This window comes from Candoia aspera, chromosome 3, assembly GCF_035149785.1.
Source record: "Candoia aspera isolate rCanAsp1 chromosome 3, rCanAsp1.hap2, whole genome shotgun sequence".
Taxonomy (NCBI): Eukaryota; Metazoa; Chordata; class Lepidosauria; order Squamata; family Boidae; genus Candoia; species Candoia aspera.
Window position 1 is genome coordinate 65,149,722 of NC_086155.1, and position 25,564 is coordinate 65,175,285.

General features: G+C 40.7%; 1 protein-coding gene across 2 annotated transcripts in view; it reads left to right on the forward strand.

Annotated features, from left to right (window-relative positions):
• Positions 1–24,878, forward strand: part of ACOT11 (acyl-CoA thioesterase 11) — a 47,925-nt gene extending 23,047 nt beyond the window's left edge. Inside the window, exons 5-15 of one of the 2 annotated variants that reach the window (XM_063297989.1) lie at positions 2,853–2,988; positions 6,357–6,513; positions 8,757–8,876; positions 9,408–9,552; positions 11,138–11,193; positions 18,790–18,856; positions 19,764–19,847; positions 20,580–20,713; positions 21,372–21,503; positions 22,118–22,244; positions 23,715–24,878. In XM_063297989.1, the coding sequence (XP_063154059.1) occupies positions 2,853–2,988; positions 6,357–6,513; positions 8,757–8,876; positions 9,408–9,552; positions 11,138–11,193; positions 18,790–18,856; positions 19,764–19,847; positions 20,580–20,713; positions 21,372–21,503; positions 22,118–22,244; positions 23,715–23,870 (1,314 nt within the window). In that variant the 3' untranslated portion in view covers positions 23,871–24,878. The remainder of the gene's footprint in view (positions 1–2,852; positions 2,989–6,356; positions 6,514–8,756; positions 8,877–9,407; positions 9,553–11,137; positions 11,194–18,789; positions 18,857–19,763; positions 19,848–20,579; positions 20,714–21,371; positions 21,504–22,117; positions 22,245–23,714) is intronic. The other variant, XM_063297990.1, reaches the window with a different exon arrangement.
• Positions 24,879–25,564: the final 686 nt, after the last annotated feature.

The following is a 25,564-nucleotide window of genomic DNA, read 5'->3' on the forward strand; positions in this document are numbered from 1 at the left end:
AAATATGTCAGTGGTTTTGTCTGCTATGCAGGTTTACCTTTATAAAACAAGTTGCTTTCAGACATAGATTATGTATGGACAATTACAATAAAATATGGTCATCCTTTTTTGAAACTTTTTTATTGCACTAGAAGCCTATACAGGTAGTCCTCATGAAACAACAGTAATTGGGACTGGAATTTCCATCACTAAGCGACATGGTTGTAAAGTGTGATGTCATATGACTGTGCTGCTTAGTGACAGCAGTTCTGGCACTTCCAGTTCCCATCATTAAGCGAATCCCATGACACTGTTAAGTGCAATGTCACATGGTAACCATCTATGACCTCCTACTGGCTTCCTCATTGACCTTGTTTGTGGGAAGCCAGCAGTGAAGGTTGCAAATGGCGATCATGTGACAGTGGGACACAGTGACATTGTAATTGAGAGCTGGTCACTGAGTGCCCAGATCTCAATCATGTGACCGTGGGAATGCTGTGACGGCCACAACTTCGAGGACCAGTTGTAAGTACCACTCATTTATTGGTGTAAGTTTGAATAGTTGCTGAATGAGTAGTCATTAAGCAAGGACCACCTCTCTGTGTGTGTATGTATACATATATTGCTGTTGTTGCATTGCTTCTTTTTTTTCTTTTGATTTTTCCTTTTTTTAGTAAATAAAAGCAAAAAAAACCCCTTTTTGAACTAAACTAAACAGAGTCAGCATTAACGACTCTGCATCAAGTTGGAGAGCAATACAAGTAGGGTTCTACTGGGATCTGTCTTGGGGCCAGTATTATTCAACATTTTTTATTAATGATCGGGATGATGGGATTGATGGGCTGCTTATGAAATTTGTGGATGATATAACATTGGAAGGATTGGCCAATGCCCAGGACAACAAAATAAGATTGCAGTCTAATCTGAACAGGTTGGGAGACTGAGAGGAACAGTTTGTTCTTCAAGGTATTGTATTTAGGGAGAGAAAACGTAGAACTCACATCCAAGAAGGGGGATCCGTGGTTTGGAAACATTGCATCTGAGAAGGACTTAGGTGTGATCATTGAAAGTTGAAGATGAATAAGCGCTGTGAGACAGCTGCTTGAAGGGCTAACACAGTACTGGGTACATTAGAGAATCAAATGCATTAGAGCAGTGTTTTTCAACCTTGGGAACTTTAAGATGTGTGGACTTCAACTCCCAGAATTCTCTAGCCATGCTGGAGTCCTTAAAGTTCCCAAGGTTGAGAAACACTGCATTAGAGTATCAAAGAAATATGAAGTCATTATTCCTCTCTACTTGGCATTGGTGAGACTACACCTGGAGTACAGCATAAGATTCTTGGCACCATGTTTCCAGAAAGATATTAGAGACAGTTTAGAAGTGGGTCCCATAGAGTGTGTATATTTTTAGAGAGGGATACCTTGGATCTTGAAAAAATCTAAGCTGAGATAGACCTGTTTACTACTTCAGTGGAGGCCACCAGGAAACTCTAGGGCTAGAGATTAGATCAGGAAATTGGAAAAAGAAGATTCCAAAAAAGCAGTGGCAACCCACTTACAATTTTTAGGTAAAAACTACATGGACATGTCCATATAATCATCTGGAGTCAAGCTGGACTCAAATCTTTGCCCAGTTAGATGGAAGTACCTAGCTAAACTTGGTTGAGCTTGAACGACTAGATATAGTTAATACTTGTTGAAGATCACTAGAAATCCTAGGGATAAAGGATACACTTGGCAAAAAGAATTCCAGAAGGGATTGGCAAATTACTTTTGTAATTTTACCAAGAAAACTACATGGATGTGCCATGAAGTGACCAGAAATTGGGCATGACTCAAAAGATACTTTGCTTTACTTCACCTAGGATCATTTACAAACAGTGATGATGCTTGAATTACAAAAAGGTCCTGGTTATATAAACTTGGTTTGTGAATTTAAAACACATTGGCAGACCATGGGGAGACTTACAAAGTAGACCTGTCAAGATTTAAGTAAGCCATATCTCTTCTACAAGGGCAGATTTTTCTGTCCACAAATTGCTTGGATGTGTTTCTGTCATCCCATCATTATTAATGTGTACTTTCATAAGCAGCCAAATCAATAATTCTTTTTGAACTTGCATTAAGTAATATATCTGGGCATACCAAAGCTAAACTACATATTATGTTAGCAGCAAGTTTTAATACTGTATGTGCTCAGGACAGGGCATGTCCTTTCCTTAACAAAAAGCAATTGTAAATGAAGAGAATTTAGTCTTTCCAGGTATTTACCCACTAAGCATTCCCTCCATCCCACAAAGGTGATTCTTAAAAATTATTTCCAGCCTTCTACTCCAAGAGAATAGAATATTTATTAGGATTGGGCATTGACCCAGATTCACAGATAGAAAGGTGATTTGGAACATTGGTGAGTACTCACATAATACCTGTCAGCGGTAGTTTTTTCTGGGCCCATACAGTGGGAGCTGTGTGATCCCAGAAAATGACACAGTTGATTTAAGTAGGTACTGCTGACCAGCGTTAGGTACATATCCATGCATGCTCTAAATCACCTATTCCATTTTGAATCCAGATCACTGATCACTGCCCAGCTGTAGAATTCCCTGTATCTCATTAAGCTTTTGCAGATGGGAAGAAATCGAACTACAGAACCTGTCCGGGTGAACAACCAAAGAATGTGGTTGGGGAATTGCATTGAGTGGCTATGTATGTAAGTCCTAAAATTCTAAGCTCAACAAATTTGCAAGGCAGTTATTCACCTACTTGAATTGGCATAAATATGAGGCAAATTCAGGCTGTGATACTTAAGACAAGCAAATGGTCTAGAGTAAGAGGCATGTTACTATATGTACTCTTTTCCCTTTCTCTTAGATAAAGTTAAAGCCCCTGCATCCTCAAACAGAAGAGGAGAAAACTGAATACAGCATTGCTGCTGAGCGTCGTCGTATGCGACTGGCCCACACAGATACAATGAAAGATCTGCTTACTAAGAGCCCTGTGCAGGCTGGTAGAGTATCCCCTAGCCTGCTTTCTCATGCTTTGGCTGTATGGCACTGGTTGGCTTGGCTTGGCTTGGCTTGGCTTGGCTTCACTTATCTCTAACATTTTAAAACACTTTTCATTGCTATGAACAAATCCCTATGTGGGGAGACAACCCAGTCAATATTAGAATTGGCAAGGTGGGCTCCGGTCCAGGAAATAAAAGTGGGCAAGTAAAAATGCTGAAAGATGAGTAAGTTTGCCACTGCTGGACATTTGGAATGCATGACATTCACTGATAGTGAGGAGCTCCCACAGTTGCATGGGGAATTCAGTGTTTATGTAGGTTCATTGCAATATATTAAACTAGTCTTGTGTTGGATATTCCTAGTTAGTGCAGGTGGTAATTGTATTTAGCCAGGTTGGTGTAGTAGTTAAGGCATCAGAATAGAAACCAGGAGACTGAGTTCTAGTCCCCCTTAGGCACAAAGCCAGCTGGGTGACCTTGGGCCAGTCACTCTTTCTCAGCCCTAGGAATCAGGCAATGGCAAACCACTTCTGAAAACCTTGCCAAGAAAACACAGGGATTAGTCCAGGCAGTTGCCAGCAGTCAACACTGATTCAAAGGCACCAAAAAAAAAAATTATTCCTCATCCTTTGAAAACAGCATTGCCTGTAACATCATTTGGGGCTTGAAACTCTGGGCTCACAAGGGCAGATACCTCATTGCAAAACACGTGCATTTTTACAAAATGCAAGCTTGTATGGCCAGTAGAGTTCCCTACCAGCTGTTTTTCAAGTTGTGATGTATATACGATGTGCATTCAGTTTCCCCTGGTGGTAATTACAGAGAACTATTGTGTCTGTCTGTAGCTAGAAAGAAGAAAATGGTTGAATTGTACTGCAGAGATAATCTTTTGACCATACGGCCTCTTCTTTGTACCAAAGAACAGCATTTCTGGTGGCATCTCCTAGTAAATGTGGTAGTTAAAGATTCCATACAGTTCATCCATGTGGTTGTCATAGTGGAAGGTACTATTACAAAGGTACTTCTGGCCTATAGTTACTGAATCCACAAAGGGTCACAGTTATAATAGAAAGGATGTTCAGCTCTGACACGGAATCCATTCACTGACCTTGACAAGCTATTTCAGGAAGGTGAACAATGATGCCAATAGCTCTGTTAGATGCTTTGAATCAGCTGAGCTGCAGAGCTGAACTTAAAAGTGCCAGTAACATTCATTCACGAACCCCCGGTATGAGAGCTATTCCATTAATTCCACCTCCTTCCAAGCTTGTTTGTTTACTTTTATTTATTTATTCGATTTCTATAGCCGCCTTTCTCAGCAAGTGACTCAGAGCAGCTTACAATAATAAAAACTATAAAAGAATTAAAACAATTTTAATTAAAACAATTAAATTACAGAATAAATATACATGGCCACCAAGTAAGCAGTGTATAAATGTTAATATAACCAAAAAATGGGACCATTCACACGTTCAGGGCCCCAGACCCAGGCACATAACCAGGTCTTCACAGCCTTACAAAAGGCCAACAGAGTCGGGGACATCCTAATCTCTGTAGGGAGAATATTCCAGAGGGAAGGCACTATGGCTGTAAAGGCATGCCTTCTAGTTCCTGCCAACTGACATTCCTTGGCTGACAGGACCCGCAGCATACCCAACCTACTAGATCGAATTGGACAGGCAGAAACAACTGGGAGAAGACGGTCCTAAGGTAACCTAGTCCCAAGCCATGAAGGGCTTTAAAGGTGACAACCAGCACCTTGAATTGCACCCGGAAGCACACCGGCAACCAATGCAGCTCATGTAGCAGTGGTGTTATGTGTGTCGAATATCTGACTCCATTTACTACCCGCACAGCCGCATTCTGCACCAGCTGAAGCTTCCGAATGATCTTCAAGGGCAGCCCCATGTAGAGTGTTAATATGTTTTCTACTACAGATTAAGGTTACTATGGTAACTAATCATTTTGGCTGGGTGAAGAGGTTGAATTTAATTGTCCCCTTTTCACGTGTTAATGGTTGTATTGCCTAAGGGAGGAACTTGCCTGGACTTGTTTTAGGTTTCAGTTTCCCTTCTGTGTAGGCTTGCAGAGAATATCCAGCTGAGAGAAATCTCTCCTCTCAGCAAACAGCCTTTAAATATGTTTGCTTTCTGTAAATAAAATTATTTCTATAGAAATGCCTGGTGTGTGACTTTTCTGATCTCTCCTGGGCCAAATGCTTTCTAGCACTCTGCCAACGTAGAGTGCATTGCAGTAATCCAGACGGGAGGTCACAAGGGCATGAGTGACTGTGAGCAGAGCCTCTCAGTCCAGGAATGGGCGCAACTGGCACACAACCTGAAGGTGTGCAAAGGCCCTCCTAGCCATGGCTGCCACCTGCTCTTCAAGCAGGAGCCGTGAATCTATGAGGACCCCCAGATTGCGCACTGGGTCCGTCTGGGGCAGTGCCACCCCATCCAGGACCAATGATGGAAAAACCTTGTCACCGGGAGGCCAACAAACCCAAAGTTGCTCAGTCTTGCTTGGGTTGAGTTGAAGCCCATTGCACCCCATCCAGGCCCTTACAGCTTCCGGGCGCTGGGACAGGACATCCATGGCATCACTCAGGCTGCAAGAGGTGGAACTAATGGAATGAATATAATCATAAGGCTCAATACTAAACAGAAATAAGAAGCGGAGGTGATTCCTAGCTTATCCACTGCCCAAAAGAGAAATTGACCAGACTGTTGCCATCCAAGAGAGGCTGCTTGAAAAGCATGGTATAGAAGAAGCAATAGTTATAGCTCCCTTTGGAGTTTTTGGTACTTTCTTGCTTGTTCCTTGCTTCATTTAAGTCACAGACGTTCAGTTTGAAGCAACATGCAGCCTCAGAGTCCCACCACAAGTTGAATCCAGATTGTAATTTAAACATGAGAATAGAAGGATGTGATTAAGAACAGTCACATGCAAAAGTTTAGGTGACCCTAGTCTAATTGTATGTTTCAATGAATCCTTAAGTGAACAGAGTGTATGCAACCTCTAAATTGGATGCTTTAGACTGGTATTTCTCAACCTTGGCAACTGGAAGATGTGTGGACTTCAGCTCCCAGCGGGCTGGCTGGGGAATTCTGGGAGTTGAAGTCCACACATCTTCCAGTTGCCAAGGTTGAGAAACACTGCTTTAAATACTACTGACTGCTTGCTATGTACAGTATGACAGATCTATAGCAGTTTCTCTCTTCTTCTCTGGCAGGCCACAGCTTTCACAAAATGGGGGATGGAGGAAGAGACCTAGGCATTATTTCAAGTGCTGCCTAGTAGTTTAACCATGAGAAGGTTGTTCCTCTCCAGAAACACCTCTGATAGAACCTATCTTTTTCTCCTAACAGCTCTTGAGAACAGAGAATGTAATATAACAGTACCTGCTGAAAAGACCAGAGTGGAAAGTGTGGAACTCATTTTACCCCCACATGCCAACCATCAGGGAAACACCTTTGGTGGGCAGATCATGGCATGGATGGAAAACGTGGCCACAATAGCTGCAAGGTGGTGTGCTTGTATCTTGTTGGGGTGAAAATAGAATGATGGTAGTTGCTTAAAATCTTAACTCTGGCTTTATAGGTAATTAGGACTGAGGTATATTTAAACATGAATTTAACCACTGTGAGGCCTGGTTTTTTTCCCTGGAGGGCTCCTGTTCCATCATATGCTGATAACAAAGATATGTTTTCATATGTCACAGTTTCAGAACTATTATTGAGGAAGTATAGGATGCATTGCCTTCTGGAACTTGTCATTTTTAATATTAGGAACCCAAATGCATGGAAAACTCAACAGGGAACAAGGGATTGCCAAGCACATTGTTTTCAGATTAATAAACCTTTGCATAGTAAAGCTGTAGAATAAGCTTGTCTACATGTACTCTAGGTTTTTCTAGTATAAAGCAAAGAAGGGCAACTGGAGTCACTAATATTGTCAGCAGAAAGAATATTAGGTTCTTCTGGCATAGAACAATGTTGAGGCTTCCCAACTACCAGCTTCCTTCCAGCTCTATGAAAATGGGAGGCAACTGGTAGGAAATGAGGGTTCCAGCCTTTACCTGCAACAGCTTTCCTTCTACCCTAGGTAAAAACATTAAGTCCACTGAAGTTTGAGAGCAGTTATACCAAGGATAGCAATGTGGAAACATACGGCTATATCAGTTTGGTAGGCTCGATATCCCGCTGACTGCCAGGTGGTAATGATTGTGTAAGCAGAAATGATAGAGGCAGTGCAGGGCTTAGAGATGGAGCTAACCTGGATGGGATTAGGCTATTCTGATCCCAGAGAGACCCAAGTGCCATCAGAGAAATCGGGCCAGATTTCAGGGCTATGTCACTTAGCTCTTGTTTGGGCATATTTTCTGTCCACTCCAGTCTGATGGCTGAGATAATAAATGGTATCACTGGATTCTTAGACTCTGAATTAGTATGGTAAAGATTTCCCAGAATAATAGGTAGTATTAGGATAATTTTCTCAATTTCCAGATTCGTCAGGAAGGTAAGAGGCAAGGCAAGATGAACATCTGTGCAAATTTGAAAAATGGATGACATGGTCCAGTTTCATGAGCTGCATTAGCAGCTTGTCTATCTACTCTTAAATTTTGGAAATCAATGTTTTAAAAAGGTGAAATCCTTTCTAGGTTTTGCAGTTGTAATTTCTTATACATTCAGATGAATCCACATTTAAGGTCACATTTGAAACTATGCTACCTTCGGTTTAGCTGCAGTGGATCTGGCTTAATTGCTCAGCATTTTCCACTGCACTTGATTTACATTTAACTGTGGAGGTAACGATACTACATTGTTACTGCCTTTGTTAAATCTAAACTTCTAGCGTGCTCTAACCCTAGTTTAACTTGAATTTATCTGTGCAGTTTTCACATCCCCACCTTTTGTTTGGTGCTTAGCCATGCAGCTGGAATTACAGTTCCTGTCTGCTCTTCTCTATTCCTGCAATTTCCGTTAAGCTAATGAAGGGAAGAGGTTAATTTCCAAGGGTAATGGTGATGTACCTTCATGATTTGACTGTCAAATTTCCCTTAGTTATTATCAAATCAAGGCAGAGGTCTTTTTTAAGTGTGGCCCTGCTGGCTAGAGATTCACTGGAGTTTCATTGGGACAGAAAGAAACAACCTTACTCAAGAGATGCTGATTTTTCTACTTCCAAAGCTAAATTCTGTCCCCCTTGTGAAGAAAAATAGAACTTATTACAACCCAGCTGCTATAGAAATTCATCTCCCTTCCATACTGCCTCACCTGTTAGCGTGCATTCTTCTTCACTCCCTTTTTCCTGAAAGTGTGTCTGTCTGAAGCTGTGAATGCTGCCAGATTGTCCTTCATTTTTATTAGAGAAAAGCTAGCTGTTTTCCTTTAGGTGGCACTGTGTCTCCATTAATACTGGGGGTTTGGACAATCAATGTGTGGAAAAGAGGGAAAAGGGAGAGTTCAATCTGTGCTTTGCTACTTTCCCATGTTCTCATCGCTGGGGCGCCCAGGGCCCTCTTGAACTGGCGAATAGCCTTTCTGTCAACAGGCCCGTGGAAATCCAGCTTGGGCATGGTTTGACATTGGTAGCGTAACAGTAAGCTTGGGTTATTTTATAACTTCCATTTTAGTATCACTTCATAGTCTGATCTGTTACTGATTGGCAACAGTATTTAGATAGTTTGTTCAGCAGCACATGCATCACAGGTAATGGTCAGTGTTTTTAATGATCAGATTTGATTCTGTTTTTCTGTTTTCTTCTAGCCGATTATGCAATGCCTATCCCACCCTGAAGACAATTGAAATGTTCCATTTCAGGGGACCATCACAAGTCGGGGACCGCCTTCTGTTCAAGGCCATTGTTAACAATGCATTTAAGCACAGGTATGTCTTCCTGCCATCGTGCTAGAGCTTAATGGATTTGGTCCAGAAGTCAGTAGAAATTGTATAGAGTTGTATAAATTAAACCATTTCAGGATCCACCTAATAATTGAAAAGCATCGAAGAGGAAGTTTGAAAGATACAGGATTTTTTAAAAATAAGACATCTCAAAGAAGTGGGGCACCTACATCCCTCCAGTTGTTGGTGAGCTACAACTCTAAGCAACCCCAATGCAGAACATTGTAGTTTGGCAATGTCTGGAAAGCCACAAATTCTTATTTCATTAATGGGTGACTTCTAAAATTTGTTGACATCATTAAAATAAATCAAAAGAGAGATCTAAGCACATTAAAGATATAATAAGACAACATACGTTCTTTAGCAAGTGTTTTGAAATTAATTCAAAGAAATAGTTAATCAAAATGGGTTTGAATTCATTCTGGCTTGTCATAATATTGTACACAGTGTGCTCCCAGCTGATTTATGTATTCATTTACTTGTTTGCTCATTTTAAAATGTTGTTCTTAATTACAGCATGGAGGTTGGAGTGTGTGTAGAGGCCTATCGACATGAAATGGAAGTCAACCGAAGACACATAAATAGTGCTTTCATGATTTTTGTGGTCTTGAATGAAGATGGTCAGCCACGCACGCTCCCAGTGCTGAAGCCAGAACCAGGGGTAAGAAAATGAAAATGATATTGCATGGCTTTGGAATTAAACTGGCAGCCCAGCATAAACCTACTGGGTGTATGACTGAATGCAGCCCACCTTAAAAACATGATTCACATGGAGAAAAATGAATGAGAATTGTGACTTAGAGCAGGGATGCACATCTGAAACCTTACTCCCTCTCCCCCAAGTTTTGGGTGGAGGCCCAGAACCCACTTAAAAGTTGTCATTGAACTGTAACTTTTAATATGATAGAAGAGGAAAACTATTAAATATACATGGAGTAACTATCTAACTATATTTAATTATTTTTGTCCCACTTATTTTTGTTCCATTTGGTGAAATGTAGCTCTTGCCATGGCACTCAAAGACTAAGAGGAGCTCTTGGCCTAAAGATTTAAGTACTCTAAAGTTTCAGTTTCATAGTAGACAGACAATTCCAGGTCTTCTTACTTTTCTGGCTTTAGATTTAAAACATGCTATAGTTTCAGCACGTTAGTCCAAAATGTGGTTGGCTGGTACTGTAGCTCACTGGGTGTGCAAATCCAGGCAGCGGGGTTAATTCAGGAAACCATAGTTAAAATAAGCATGGACTGGTGCTGCACAAACACAGCCTAGGTTTCATTGGATTGCCTTTATTTTTCCTTTATTATTATTTTGCTTTTAACAAAAGTCATTGTACCTTGAGAGCTGATGGTGCTACATGTGCAGATGGGACAAAGTGAGATGTACCTGTCAAGGCCAATGTGGGAGGTGTTGCAATTCTGCTTGTAGCTCACCACAATAAGAGCTCTATGTGCAAGCAGCCTTGATTAGCTAGTAGGATGTTTTCTCATGTATGGCTGCGTTTCTTCCTTGGAGTCTTCTTCTGCTAGCTCCACTTCTCATCCTTCCAGAGTTGCCTTCCCCAATGCAAACAGGCTCTTGTCTGCCTCCAGTAGGATGGCTGAGTTTGCAATGTTCACTTGGCAGCGATGTTGCATAGTAGAAAGGTATTTGAAAAGTTGGGAAGACCCAAAGTTTTGCAGAGGTACAAAGCTATTTAGGAAGCGTTCTAACTAGCCCAGTGAGGATTATGCATACTTAGGACTCCTGGAAGGAAAAAAATAGATAAACAGATTGAAAGGGAAGTAGAATGAAGTATTTTGAAAGAGGGAACAGCTGACAGTGAATATGAACCCTCCCCCTTTAACATGTGATTGCAGATCCCACCAATAATTACTGCATTGGGTCCTTAGTCAAACAGCACCAATCTCAGCAAGTGACTTTTAAGAGCCATCCGTTTTGCTGCAGGATGGGCTGCACAAATCCTCTCTAGATTCCCTCTCATCTGACTGTGGCTGTGGTTTTGGAGAGACAAGGACATAGTGAGGCTTTAATGAAGCAGTGGTCAAGTGAGAGGCCATATTATGCAAAGACCCAGCTCCCTTGAAAAATCCATAATGCTGGGAAGGGTGAAAGAGGAGAAAAAGAAGAAGAGACGACCAGCAGTAAGGTGGATGAACTTGATTATAGCAGCAAAGGGATCACTGTTGGAAGACCCAAAGGGCCAGTGTGTATAACATAACCCACTCGTTTTATTTCCCTTTAACAGGATGGAGAAAGACGGTTTAAAGAAGCTAGTGCAAGACAAAAAATTAGACTAGACAGGTTGGTAAAACGTTTTCTTACTCCTTCAGCGTTCTTTTCCTTCCCTACAGCTCTATGGTTGGTAAATGAAAGGGAGAGTGTAGAATTTTAATTACAGCATGTATGCTTTTTTCCTACTGCACTTTCCTAGGATAGAAGTATGTGCATATTTAGGAGGATGAAATGGTTGATGTATCACTAGATCTTCCTATCTATAGGTTTCATATTCAGACTTGCCAGTGAGTTAACCCCCCCAGGGAAGTGAAGGTGAGTGTTAGAGCTGTGCACACTTCGCAAATGATTTAGAAGAAGTGCTTGAGACCTTGTACAAACACAGTACTTGGCTGCTGTTGATTAAAGGAAACTGGCTTTTTTCAGGCTTCTGCTGAGCCTGACAAAAAGCGGCTGCTGCTTTAAGAGTCATATGAGTGGATTCCTTAAAACAAGAGCAGCTTTATTTACAGACTCACCCAGATCCCTGAAATTAATTGGGCTGCTTTAATGAGTAGCAGCCTGGCTTTGTGAGTGTTCCACAGGAGACAGGGATTTTTGTCTTTTTGCTTTTCTGCTTAGACCTCAGTTTAGCAGACGTGGGATGCATTAGAAGGATATTTCATTTGAACACGGCCTGGAATTAATGGACAAAGTTTGTTATTTCTAAAATGGTCCAGACAGTCTTGCTCCTGTGTATGCATTAGCATTATTTCTTCTGTGCATGCAATAGTATTCTGTCTCCTGAACTTACATTGGTGATCTTAGCATATTGCTGTTTGCTTTTGTTGGTGAGTTGGCTTCAGTGCTGCTACCGTGGCTTCAAAGGTTTGAATGGTGAGCAGGAAAAGCAACTATTGGATTTAACAAATACCACCTCCCACCAAATGGCCTGTTAAATCTGGGATTTACTGTGGTTTTCTTCCTTGGAAGGGGCCGGTCTATTGCACATCTCAGAAGCATGCTTCTGGTTTTGTGCTGCTGCAGCTGTTTGTGATCACTGCTTGCATGCTTGCTGGTATGTTTTCATAGGTCTAGAAATATGTTTTCTTTAAACACTCATGGAAACACATTTATGTGTAAAACCGTTAGGAAGCTATATTGAACACTAATTGCTATATTCCCATACAAAAAAACCCACTGAACCAAAATGGTCAGAAAAACAGAAAGAAAATTGCAGGCAAAGATCTCAGTACAGATGTACTGGATTTTCTCTAACATACAATATTCTGATAGCAAAAGGCAGGAAACTAGGGAAGCATGAAGAACACAGGTGATCTTTTCCCCCATCTTTGCTCATCTCTCTGTTTTATACTTTTGTTCTGCTGCAACATTACTTAAAATGGATTCTTCATCTTAAGCTCTTCATTTCTGTTTGCTTCCAGTTCTGCTTTATGGTGACCTCATAGCCCCCTCCCATTTGCCTCTTGTTATGTCACAAAGCCCTCATTGTGTATTTATAGCATTACTGTTTGTTATCTCTCATATATAATTTATCCAGGAACATGAACAGAGACGGCCTGCATTATACTGGAGGCCACAGTTCTTGGGGCATTAATGTCTGATCAGTGTATCCTCTTGTGAGCAGTGAGAGAAGGCACGCTTGAGAAGAAACAGAGAACAATACACACAGGGAGAACATCACAGGCACTGCTATATTAAATAGGATGCCCTAACTTAAGGGTTCACAGCATTCTTCAGCTTGAGAATTCTCTCTCTTTTGACATCTCTCTGGCTTAATCGTTTGTCTCTGTCACTCTCCAGCTTGTGAATTGCAAGTACTCAGCTTGTCGGAAAACTGGTGCAGGCTGAACCATAAAAATAATCTAAAGAATCCTTTATCTTAATTGTTTCCCTGAATATCTGGAGTGTCTGGATAAGGCAGAATGCTGTTAACATTTCACTTAGACTGAAATATGTATTTGTGACCAGAAGTCAGAGGTTGAGATAGGCAAAATTTAAATAGGAAACCAGAAGGTCTGCTGTCTTTGGGAGCTGCTAAGTACATACAGATGGAATCATGAGATGGTATTATGGGCATGCTCATGAGATTTATTTGATGTTTATAGATGTATATCCTGCTTTCCTTCAGGAGCACAAGGGGATATACATAGCCCTCCCTCCTCCATGTGATAGGTTGGACTGAGAAAGAGTGACTGGCCCAAAGTGACCCGATGAGCTTCCATGACTGAGGGTGGGCTAGAACCTGGCTCTTCTGAGTTCAGTATCTTCACCGTTACATTACTGCCTGGGCGGCACAGGCAAACTCAGTGGCTTCAATGACTAGTCACAAAAATCCATTTCCCAGAGGCAAACTACTGTACTCTAGAGCAAGGTTTCTCAATCTTGGCAACGTTGAGTGTGTGGACTTCACTTCCCAGAATTCCCTAGTTAGCATGCTGGCTGAGGAATTCTGGGAATTGAAGTTCACACATCTTAAAGTTGCCAAGGTTGAGAAACCCTGCTCTAGACCCTCTCCTCTAGATGCTTCCTGGTACCCTGTCTCAACTTATTTTTGTCTTTCCTATCCAGAAGGATATACTTCCTTAGAAAACACTTTTTCATACTTTTTCATACTTCCATAGAAAACACATCCATCATTTTTATTTTTCAAGAATGCTTGTGGAGCCTGAAGTATTCTTGGAAATAAATAAGATGCTGAAAGGTGGCATTTGGTTTGCAAGCTGCTAGGTTACTTTTTGTTTTGTTTTAATCAGTGGAAGTAAAGGGGCTGGTGAGTGCCAAGCGAGAGGTCTGTAGATGCATTGACACTACGAGGAACTTTATAAATATTATAGAGACATTGCCACAGCAATTTTTCTCGGAAAAATGATGAATAGGTGTATTCCCAAATGAGGGTTTTTTCTGTATCCTCCCAGCATTTTAGTAGGGTTCTTATTGACAACATGCTACCTCATTCACCAAATTTTACAAGAGATCTGGATGTCATAGTCTTCCATTTCTAAATATCCTTAAATTTTGCACTGGCCCTTCCATGTCTTTCATTTCACAAAATAAATGCTAAGGAGGGAATACATGAAATGGCTTTGTGGTGCCAAGAAGCACTCTTCTCTAATTTTTCAAAGTTTTAATTTTCAAAGTTTCTTTTCTTTTCAAAAAACTACTTGAAGGGAAGAATTAATATGAACTAAAAAGTAGCTTTAGTTTTCTGCTGTGCTAGCAGAGGATTGGAAATGAATAAGGCTGCCTGCTTACGTGTCATGACCCCGTTGCAAGGCACAAAGAGCCTCACAACGTGGAGCATGATCATTAAGGAAAAGAGGAAGGAAATAAGGAAATCAGAGCTGAATCCAAGCACCCAAAGCAACCACACCCAGGGAAGCATATGCAGCTGAGCAACCATACCCAGGGAAGCATATGCAGCTGAATAGAAGGACGGCAGATAAGCAGAGATAAACCGCACCTGGCACCCCGGAGGGAAAACCTTGAACCAGGAAGACAAGGACAGCAACCGGGAAAACACCCACACAGCCATCAAGGAACCCATCAAGGGGAATGGGGACAATGAAGGGTGGGGAAGCACGGGACCCCGCAAGAGGGTATAAACAGGGCACCTCACCACAGCACCCCCATTCCCGTTTTTCTTTCTGTCAGCACCGTTTCAATAAACCGGAAATCCTTAATCCCTATTAAGTGAGCCCGTGTCTTATTCGGAGCGAGGCTGGCCCTGACATTACAGCACATTCATGAGATGTTTATCTCAAAGATACATTGAAAAATGTTTTACTTCAAACAGCAATACTTTGTATATGATAAGTCTATAAAGTGAAGAATGATGTGGCCTGCTTTTGAGCATCTCTTGTAGTAAATTAACCCTCTGGGTACTGCCACATAGAACTCAGCTGCAGGCTAATTTTTGTCCTGGGATTAATCAAAGAAGGAGGACCCAGATATAGTCTGTATCAGGTCCAGATGTTCCTGCATGCTAAGAGGGATTCAGGAGAAAGTGTGTAATCCCCCCAAAAGTGCAGTGCCAGATCCTCCTGGAAGTGGCCTCTTCATGTATGTGATGACCTAAGACACTGGAGGACTCAGCATTTCTTTTCTAGACAAACAGCCTCCCTATAAAGAGAAATATTTGTTTAGTATAACAGAGACTTCAACTTGCTCTACAAATGTTCTCTTTTCTGCTTCCCCACTTCTTTTTTTCAAAAAGTGATTTCCCTGCTAAAGCAAATCACCATAAGAAGCCTTTTGGATTTGGTAAATGGACATAGACAGTTAGTAACATATGGCTGCGAGAGCTGGACCATAAGGAAGGCTGAGAGAAGGAAGATAGATGCTTTTGAACTGTGGTGTTGGAGGAAATTCTGAGAGTGCCTTGGACTGCAAGAAGATCAAACCGGTCCATCCTCCAGGAAATAAAGCCAGACTGCTCACTTGAGGGAATGATATTAAAGGCAAAACTGAAATACTTTGGCCACATAATGAGAAGACAGGACACCCTGGAGAAGATGCTGATGCTAGGGAGAGTGGAGGGCAAAAGGAAGAGGGGCCAACCAAGGGCAAGGTGGATGGATGATATTCTAGAGGTGACGGACTCGTCCCTGGGGGAGCTGGGGGTGTTGACGACTGACAGGAAGCTCTGGCGTGGGCTGGTCCATGAAGTCACGAAGAGTCGGAAGTGACTGAACGAATAAACAACACACATAGACAGTAGCCCTCCTGGTCTTTGCCACGTAGCTGCAATGTGGGAGTGAGGACAGTAGTGCTTTAAAGATGCAACATCTAGCAGTTGGGAGAGAGAGAGTGTGTTTGCTGTGTCAGTAGTAGTGCCTGAACTGTGTCATCCATACCCCTAGCTGCTGTGGAACCCATGCACATGGTCATGTTCTATAACTGAGGTCCTGTTATCCTTAAATAATGCTTTCTCTGTTGGAACAGAAAGTAATACTAAATAAAGTGATGATAATAAAGTGATACTCTATTTCTTAAGAACCAGTGTATCCAGATAGATGCCTGCAACTCACGCACATACCTCAATCTCTTTCATCGTTCAACTTGCCTGTGAACTTTGTCCTATCTCTTCCCCTCTTCTTAAGATCTTTAGTTTAAGAAGTGTCTAGTTGATGTGGTTTGCAAGGTTGAGATCTGGTTATTTACCACTGCTCATTTTGAAGGTGATAGATACCTGTTATCAGTCAGATCTTGCCCTATCCACATTTCTTTATCTAAGACCCTGAGAATGAGATTGTAAAGGAGTGATAGTTGAGCAGTTAATAGGAGCCTCTTGTGACTGTGCAACTTCGTGCTCCTTGAGTCCAAGGTTATTGCTGGACTCTTGCACTGAGACACACAGCATGCAGCCTGTTTCCTTTTGCTTCTAGTTCCCAAAATGGATTCTCATTAGGTCCTGTTTGCATGCAGTAAATCCTGTTTGAAAGTAACCCCGAATTAAGACTTTATCTGAAAGGATAATGAAACATTTCACCCAAATCTGTAAGTGTTGGAGAGTGAGGTCATCTTACATTTGCTGAGAATTTGGCAATAGAGGAAGATATCGTGGAAGAAGATCAGGGATTGGGAGGTGCCGTCAGTGGCTAAGAGAAAGACAGGAGCTGTTGTCTTTGGTTTCCAGTGGAGAACCTACCCTATGTGTAGATGGCTGGCTGGGGAATTCTGAGAGTTGTCATTCATGAAGCTTGAAGATGCCAAGGTAGAGAAACACTGATTTAGAAGTAAGAGTTGCTGAACTTAGTGGGGCTGTTACAGAATAAGTTTCCTTTTGCTTGCAGCCCAGCAGAAAGGCTTTTATCCATTTCTTTCCTTTTTGCAAACAGAAAGGAAAATACAGCTTGCTAAACTAAAGATCTCTTACCAGTTTGCCTCCCAACTTACATGAAGTAAGCTGGGATAAATAGATGCATCTGCAGCATAGCAGCAGCCTGTGTGTTCTTAACTGGGCATAAGAGTAACTGAATACTGGGGGGCTTTCTCTAAAATAAGCATCCATACTGAACATTTATGCTTGCTGAACCCAGATTTCCAGTCTTTCTTTCTCTGTGTGAATGTGTCTGTACTTGTGCATTTGTCTGTGAGATGACAGTTTGTGTGTGTGTATACAGATGGGAGAGCCATGAGTTCTACAGATAGGGTGCCTTGTTTTATTTAATCAGTGGTCATCAATTATTAATTTAACTTTTTCTCCTGACTTCACTCTTGTTTGGCACCTGGTCTCTGGCTGCTGCATATATTTACATATATCTGTGAGCATGGTTGCTGAAAAGGTGGAAAATCTGCAGGATTGCTTCCCCAACTGATGAAGTTGAGTGTTTTTACACTGGTGTCAGCTTTCTTTGGATCCAGTATATAACTGCAAAACTGCTTCTTGGGCAGGATTCTACAGTGACGTATCTTCAATGCCAAAATATGCAATAGTCTGGGGAGCGATAACAGGAAATTGCATCCATAGTTCCTTGTGTAAGTGCAGACTTTTTGATCATTTCATAAGAAAAGGCAGTAGAATTCATTGCAGTACACTGGACTAAGGCTGAATCAGAGTGACCCTAAGTTCTGCCAGGTCTCTGCCTATCTAACTGCTTTGAAGAATCTTTTTTTTTTTTAATCCTTTCAATCGTGTCTGATTTTCAGAGATTGCCTGGACAAGTCCTGGCAGTTTTCTTGGCAGGGTTTTCAGAAGTGGTTTGCCATTGCCTGCTTCCTAGGGCTGAGAGAAAGTGACTGGCCCAAGGTCAGCCAACTGGCTTTGTGCCTAAGGCAGGACTAGAACTCACGGTCTCCTGGTTTCTAGCCTGGTGCCTTAACCTCTACACCACACTGGCTCTCTCTTGAAAAATCTACCAAAACATTATAGACCAGGTGCATTCCACCACAGTGAAGGAGTATATTTAATTAGTTAATATACCATTTCCTTTCAGCAGTTGAGTTCCATGCTAACGATAAAAAGTGGCTGTCTTTCTGCCATCTGAGGTCTTAACATGCCTGTGTGTGTGCATGTTCATGTTCGTGTTCCTTTGAGTTAGTCTTGACTCCTGGAGGCTGCCTGGATGTGTTCTTGCAGTTTTCTTGGCAACATTTTTGGGAAGTGGTTTGCCATTGCCTCCTTCCTAGGGCTGAAAGAGAGGGAGTGGCCCAAGGTCACTCAGCTGGCTTTGTGTCTAAGGTGAGACTAGAACTCACGGTCTCCTGGTTTCTAACCTGTTGTCTTTAACCACTATACCTGTCATGAGTACGGATGGTGAGCAGGAGGAGGCCCCTATCCAGGGGGGAAAATGCATTAGAGACTTTGAGCTGTCATTCAGAGAAACCCAGAACAGACCCACCTTGAGTTTTGGGGTTTATCTGTCTGGGTTTTCCCACGCTTCTTCAGTTTGGTAGGATTTTCTGTCTACAACAGCAGTTAAATAAAACACTAGAGACTTTCTCCTCGTCTCGGCGTGGTCTTTGCTTAGCCAGGACAATACCAGTCTGGCTCACTTAACTTGCCTTAGTGCTCCCTAAAGGAAGCAAGATATTTCTTACACATTGTTTTTGGGAAAGTGATATTCAAAACATCTCTGCTGTTTTCCACATGTAAGAGCAACTGTTCTTAATCCATTTTGTCAGAATCATACTAGATTAATATGTCACATTTGCTTTTTATAGAAAGTATGTTGTTTCCTGCAAACATACTGAAGTACCTTTATCTGTGCCTTGGGACCAGAGTAACAAGGTAAACTTCTATCTGACTGCATGACCTGCCAATTGATTGTGTTTGCCCGTTTTAGATGTTTTAGACTTGGGGATTCCATTCCATTCCTTTCAAACACTGCAGTGATCCAAACATCTGTCCATCTCTCGCTGAAGCTTCAAATTGAAATTCTTACAGACACTTTGCTGCTAAGCCTCTTTCATATGCAGCAGCTGATGGGACTTGGAGTTGATAGGATTACATCTTGGAACATTCTTGAGACAGCATACTTTTATAGGGGGTCTCAAGATAAGGCATGCACTACACTTCCTGCTGTCAACCAAATGTCCAAGTCCAGCATTAAGGCATCCCACACAACAGGTACCTGGTGTAAAGGCCCTAGAATTGTTATTTATCAACCAAGATACAGTCGCTTTGTCTTGTATCTTGGAAATGGTGCTATCAAGAATGCAAGCTGACCTGAGCATCTGTTTAGCCAGGGACAGCTTTGTGCATATGTCTCAGAAAACTGAACATTCAGAATAGAGAATTTACTTCTTTCCCACTGGCTTATGATTGCAGAGATAAGTTTAGTTTCATACACTGAATCCTAGAATCCAACTGCCTATAGTTTATAAAGGTATTTTAAAAATGTAGAACATTGGCAAATTCTGCTGAAGTTTTCTGGGATTTTTAGAACGGCAAAAACCCCAGACTGCAACTCTTCCAAGAGGTGTAATCTTATCTTATTTCTAGAGCACTTGACAGGTATTTAGCACTTTCATTAAAATGCACAGTTGAGCCCATGGTCCACTGATTTCATATAGGTGAAAGCACTGATGAGGGGAAGACATCGGAGAAGGTTATAGCATTGCTCATTGTGTTGAAAAGCGATCAGAAGAAAACCAGAAGTTCATTATGTGTTTTTTTTAATCTATATCCAATGCAGGTTTATTTGAGTTACAACAACGTTACTGCACTGAAGACATTGGTAGCTAAAGCCAACTGGGTACTTGCATCTGAACAAGACAAGGTAGCTAACCCATCTTGTTCAAGCAGCCTTGTTCAAGCCTAGTTACGCAATTTATGAGCAAGCATCCAGACTCTCAGAGCCTCTCCATATAGCAGTTACCCTGCACAGGATACAATCATAGATCACTTTCCCCAACTGGGTATCTTCCAGGTGACTTGAAATTACAGCCACCTGCATGCTCCATTTTGATTGTACTTTGGGGATTGAAGATAGCAGGCTGATAACAGTCATCATTAATGACATAGAAATCATTAATTTTCGATGAGGTGGAGAAAGATTGGCTGCCCATTTCTAGCAGCGGTTGCTACCATTTCTTACTGCATTCCACTTCAGGGCTGTGTTCACGCAATGAAGGAAGTCCCCGTGGGGCTATATCCTATATAGTGACAGAGAAAAAGGGACAAATGAGAATGGATGGGGGTGACATTATGGAGGTGCCCTGATAGCACCTCCATAATATCTGGTAGGGAGTAGTGCTTTAAGGCTGAGCATTTTAAATAACCATCATGGAAATATATAGCTGTTGAGGATATTCTAATGACTCTCAAATATTCTTCCTCTAATGCATCTGTTACTGATGAAATGAATTCCTTAAAAGGGACATTATTTGACAAAAAATGCTGGCCCTTGTTGAATTCAGATGATGCTTTTGCTATGGGTAATAAAACAGTGATTACATATTTTCACACTTGCAATTCACTCTGGTAACATTTTGAGCTCGATCATTTTAAGGTCAAGATGTACATCCTGGAAGAGGACAAGTTCCTCTCCGTCCGAATTGAGATGACCATCTGCATTGATGTGCTGCAGGCTTTCTTGTTGCTCTCAGATCTGCGCAACAGGCATGAGTGGGATAGACATTGTGCGTAAGTACTTTGGAAAAGACCTCTTACCTTTTTTTAAATTGGGGATTGTGACTTCAGTTTTTTTGTCTTGGACATTTCTGCCGAAATGCCTAGCAATAATAATCAATAGTAGCAGCAAAAATCTGAGTTTCTCATAATCCTGGATTCTGTGCCTTACAGTTAGTTCTATTACTTTTTTGTGTTTGGCAGAATCCTAACACAAGGCACATCTGATTGGCTGTATCCATGCAATATTTAATTAGCCCAATTACAATCCTACTGGTTGCATTTACACAATATGTCAAGTTTGTTTAGCTGAAATATTGATTAGTTTGCTGTGACTTGGCGTGTGAACACAGGCCATTTGGTTAATCTCTGATTTAATGTTTTGTATCAACCCAGAAAATGAGTTAATTCAAGATGCAGATCAGTAAGTGTCTGAGCTGGTGATTATTCTACCAGTAATTCTGAAACAGAAATAGGCAACTTTTTTTTTCTTTTGGGTGGAAGTGGTATTTTTTAGTCATTAGAGGGCAAGAATAAAAATTATTGCTTTCCCCCTGGTGGTGGTCAAAGGTTAATAAACATCCATATTTTTATTTTTCAACTTTTAAAGGAACGAAAAGTACAAATATTATACCTGGAGTTAATATTTCATATATCTGCATTCTTTTTGCAGGAGCTGTGAACTTGTCCAGCAAGTTGACAAAGATGACATGATTTATCATGTAATTACTCGTACTATCAGTGAGGAAAACAAGCCTCAGGACTTTGTTCTCCTGGTATCACGAAGAAAACCATGCAGCAAAGGGTATGTTAGCTTGGAATTTCTCAACAGTCCAGTTTTTATGGCAGCTTTGTCAGTCTGGTGTCTTTTAGATGAAAGTGGACTACAGCTTTCAGAATTTGCACTTGGCTGTTGTCCAAAATGCATCTCGGGGCACCAGGTTGAGAAGGTTGGAATTATCTTTGGCTTCAATGTTGTGTACATCAAAGAATATAGATCAGCTCCAATCTGATTTGAATTTTAAAAAATCAATGGAAAATCACTTTGATTCATGGACACTTCAGTCTGAAGCACGGAATGGGTTCATTTTCCTTTTCTGAATTAAAAACAAAGACTGCTGCTCATATGCAAAATCCCTTCCAAATTATTTGATTCTGTTCGACAGTTCAGTCTGACCTGTCAATCTTTTTTGAAAAGCTTATTCAGTTCTGAGATTCAGTTGAATGGCCATTAATTCTCCAAATCAAAGCTTTGTGCCCACATATCAATAGAAGTTATGCTAGTTCTAAGCTGAACTTTTAATTTCCACTATAAACTTTATAAAAAAATGTGTCAGGTTCCAGTACGCTTGATAAGTGGAGTAAGGATGCATTGCTTGTCCTTGCTTGCTCTGACCACATTTTATTTTTTTCTTTCAGGGATCCCTATATTTTAGCATTCAGATCAGTCACATTGCCAACACATCCGGCAATGGCAGAGTATACCCGAGGGGAGACATTATGTTCTGGCTTCTGTATTTGGCAGGAAACAGATGAACTTACCAAGGTAAGCATTTACCTTTGTAGCAGACAATAGCAGTACATTAGAGACTCATGAAATTCTTCATATTTGCAACATATTTTCCTTTCACACTCCCAGTTGGTCTAATTCTGGCTTTCTGCAGCATCAAATTCAGGCCAGCCACAGTTTCTGCTAACCTCCAAACTGTTGCTTGGAAATCCTAACTTTCTATTGTTTATATCAGTGTTTCTCAACCTTGGCAACTTTAAGATGTGTGGACTTCAACTCCCAGAATTCCCCAGCCAGCATGGATGGCTGGGGAATCCTGGGAATTGAAGTCCACACGCCTTAAAGTTGCTAAGGCTGAGAAACACCAGTTTATACCATGGTTATAAAGTATGTAGACTAGGAAGTTTGGTCAAGTTTAGAAATGATGGAGGAATTGTGAGGTGGAAGATAAATGGTGAGGAGTGGATGGAGGCTTTGAGCCAACAAATCTCTGAACTGTATGCCACCCAGAGTCACCTCCGGTGAGATGGGTGGCTATATAAATTGGATTAATAAATAATAAAATAAGCATTTTAGTTCAGCTACCTAGCATATTCTTCACAGAGTGAACTCCCTTAAGTAATGAACTACTTTGGGATTTCCTTTCTATTCCTGAGTTTTACCTCTTCCAATTTTTATTTTAATTCTTCTGCTATCCCGTGTAGGATTGGCTGAACGTTGTCGTCCTTTCACATTTCTCTAATAATGAAAATATCTGTTCAGATTCCACAGACATTTTTTGAGCATTCTTAATGGGATGAATTCTTAATGTCGACACTATCAGGTTCTACAGTTCTTAAAAGTATTTGCATGCTATTAGTTAAATTAATGTTTTTCTCTATAAGCTATGTAGAGGAAACAGGAAACAATTTACAGATAATGTCTGTCAATCAGCCTTCATTTGCTATGGGTATACTGTATGTCATTCAAAGTCAGGGCTGAGCAACATGTGGCTTTACCAATATTTTTAACGAACGATAACGACTAATGCTATGCGATAGTGACACTGTTAAGGGATGGCAGAAGCCAACAACAAACTACGATTGTCTTAAGTGTGCCATAATTTATTCATTGGTCTCATTTGGATATTGCATCCAGTTAAAAACATTTCAGCCACATTATGACTTAGCACCAACTGTGAAATCCCTAACCTCAAGAGTACTTTTCTAAATTTAGGATATGTAGATAAAATAGATTAAAAGCAGTGTGTTTCACACATGGCAAGATGTTTACATGAGTTGTTTTCTTGATCACTACCATACTGCCAATATAATGGATCACTCTTGAGCACTGCTATTTCAATACATTTTCAGTTTCCATAGAGAGCTAAGCATGTTCTTGTGCTTAAGTCTGAAAATAAGTCTTCTGGCATTGCAGTTGATGCTTATATTGAGAGAAGAAATTGGTAGTCCTTATTTGGGCCCAGGATTCCTAAAGAATCAGCTGATAAGCTATGTTTGTTTCTAGGTATCATACTATCATCAGGCCACATCAAGTGTGCTCTCCTATATCACAACGAATGTAACTGGCTTGTCTTCAAGTTTCTATTGCACATTTCAAGACTGTGAGCGGTTCCTCCAGAAGAACAAAGACAGTGTCTCAGTTGGGCTTCAGGACCTTTAGCTGCACAATCTTTTTTTCCTCTCTTTAAAAACTGTCCTATGATGAACTTCATTGCAAATCCTATTAGATATTACTCCATTGGGTATGTGAAGAAAAGAGGAGGATTGAAACAGACCTGTTCAAGTGCATCGATTTATATAGCCCAGTCTTAGGGAGAAAACCCATTTATGGTGGTTTATGATCTGAATCAGAATTTTCTATCCAGGACAACTTAATGATCAAAGCTTTAGTAATCATGGTGTATGTGAGCAGCATATGAAGATTCTTCCAGGATTTTGCAAGTCCTTACTCGCCTCTGGGTTGGCTTCTGTTGAAGTCCTATATTTATGATGGTCAGGAAAATCTGATGTTGAGTAGAACTTCAAACTTGATACTTTTTGGTGAGGGTCTTCGGTCACCATTTTTGCCTTGTTCAGAACACTAGGAATTAAAACACAGATTGCAATTTTGTTTTAAATACAGCTTAGGCAACTATAGAAGTTAAATGTATTTTAAAGTGCCTTTTAATCAAGGGAATAAGATTCAAAAGAGTGAAAATTCATAGGAATTATTTTTTAACGGGAGAATCTACAACATGATATTTGGGATGGTGGTGGATTATCATACCATTAAATACCTGTGAAACTTCAAAGCACATTATACAAATACAGCAAAGTACTGAAATCATGTCACATGTACAGGAAAAATTTTAAACATTCTTCGTGCATATTTTTTCCTGTATGTTAGGAAAATGCTGGTATGTTTTCTCAAGATTTGATTATTTTGTCACCAAGGAGCTATTCCTGTATGAAAAAACCTTTCAGATTTATCTTTGGTATTTTGGAATAATTTTTTTTCTCTTCTTTGATCAGAGAGTACCTCATTATCTATTTTGGTAGATAGTTATTTTCTCTTAGGCTTTTGCACAAATTTTGTCATGCCCAGCTTCCCAAATTTTTTAATGGCTTGTACAGCTGTGGAAAGTTATTGAAATAAATGGCAATAAAAGATATATAAAAGGAAAAAGAATCTTGCATCTGCTTATTTGTTTTCTGGAAAAAGTGGCAAGTATTCATATGTTCCCTTTCTTAGTGTAAGTACAGCTTAACCAGAAAGGGATAACGGAACTTGCCTTTCCAGCCTGTTAGGAATCGAAGTCCCACAACCTCTCAAGGATGTAAGTTTCCCATCCCTGGCTTATAGTCATGCACGTATTCTTAGATTCTGTTCCCATTAACAGTGAGTAAAGCTAATAGCTCTGGCAAGGATTGAATTACTTACCTATTACTGGAGTAAATTCCATTGGCAAATCTCTTGGGCTGGATCTATGGTATTCGTATAACCTATTGACCTGGCTCACGTATTAAACTAATGTAGGATGTTTTTAGCTTAGACTGATGTGCAAATTCAGCATTAAGGCTCAACATCATACACAAATCTGGCCATCATGGTTTGTTGAAATACTGCTTGTGAATTCAGCTAGAATAGACGAGTATTAACACTGAATTCTGGCTCCTTTGCCCACATTTCATTTGCTATGCTATGAAATTGCTATGCTATGCATTCCATGAATCATTTTTACCTTCAGTTTTAAAGAAACATAAACACTTTAAAGAGTCAGGCTGAAAGCATAAATGAGTGGAGAAGAAGAAATATGGAAGATTAGATTCAGGTTAAGTCCAACAAGTGGCAGTCAAGAGATAATGACCAAAGAT